Source organism: Alligator sinensis, unplaced genomic scaffold (genome assembly GCF_000455745.1).
Source record: "Alligator sinensis unplaced genomic scaffold, ASM45574v1 scaffold1065_1, whole genome shotgun sequence".
In the NCBI taxonomy this organism is placed as follows: domain Eukaryota; kingdom Metazoa; phylum Chordata; order Crocodylia; family Alligatoridae; genus Alligator; species Alligator sinensis.
The window spans coordinates 15,680-16,137 of record NW_005842812.1 but is presented as its reverse complement, the minus strand read 5'-3'; the positions used below and the strand labels follow the sequence as shown (position 1 = coordinate 16,137).

At 70.5% G+C, this 458-nt stretch overlaps 1 protein-coding gene across 1 annotated transcript in view; it reads left to right on the top strand.

The window, feature by feature from the left end:
* Position 1: 1 nt before the first annotated feature.
* RND1 (Rho family GTPase 1) overlaps positions 2–458 on the top strand; it is a gene marked incomplete at its 5' end in the record, with an annotated part of 2,470 nt that continues 2,013 nt past the window's right edge. The window contains 2 exons of the mRNA XM_006035233.1: positions 2–76; positions 180–356. Coding sequence (XP_006035295.1) covers positions 2–76; positions 180–356 — 252 coding nt within the window. The remainder of the gene's footprint in view (positions 77–179; positions 357–458) is intronic.

Sequence of the window (458 nt, the reverse complement as noted above, 5' to 3'; positions counted from 1 at the left end):
GCTGGTGCTGGTGGGCGACGTGCAGTGCGGCAAGACGGCCATGCTGCAGGTGCTGGCCAAGGACTGCTACCCCGAGGTGAGTCGGGTCGCGCGTGGGCGGCCCACGGGGGGACGGCGCCCGCCTCCGTGGCCTCGGCCGGCCGGGACTGACCCCTCTTTTCCCCCTCCCCTGCCTGCAGACATACGTGCCCACGGTCTTTGAGAACTACACGGCCTGCCTGGAGGGTGACGAGACACGCGTGGAGCTCAGCCTGTGGGACACCTCCGGTGCGGGGGGGGTTGACACGCGTGTCTGGGGGGGGTCTCTGTGCTGTCTGCTCCTCCTCCCCCCTGTGTGGCTCTGCCACTGCAGAGCTGCGGGCATGTCCCCGGGGCAATTGGAGGCTCTGGGGGGTTGGTGGGGGGTACAGGGCAGCCCCCCCACCCCTGTAGCCCCCCAATCCGGAGCACCCCTGCAG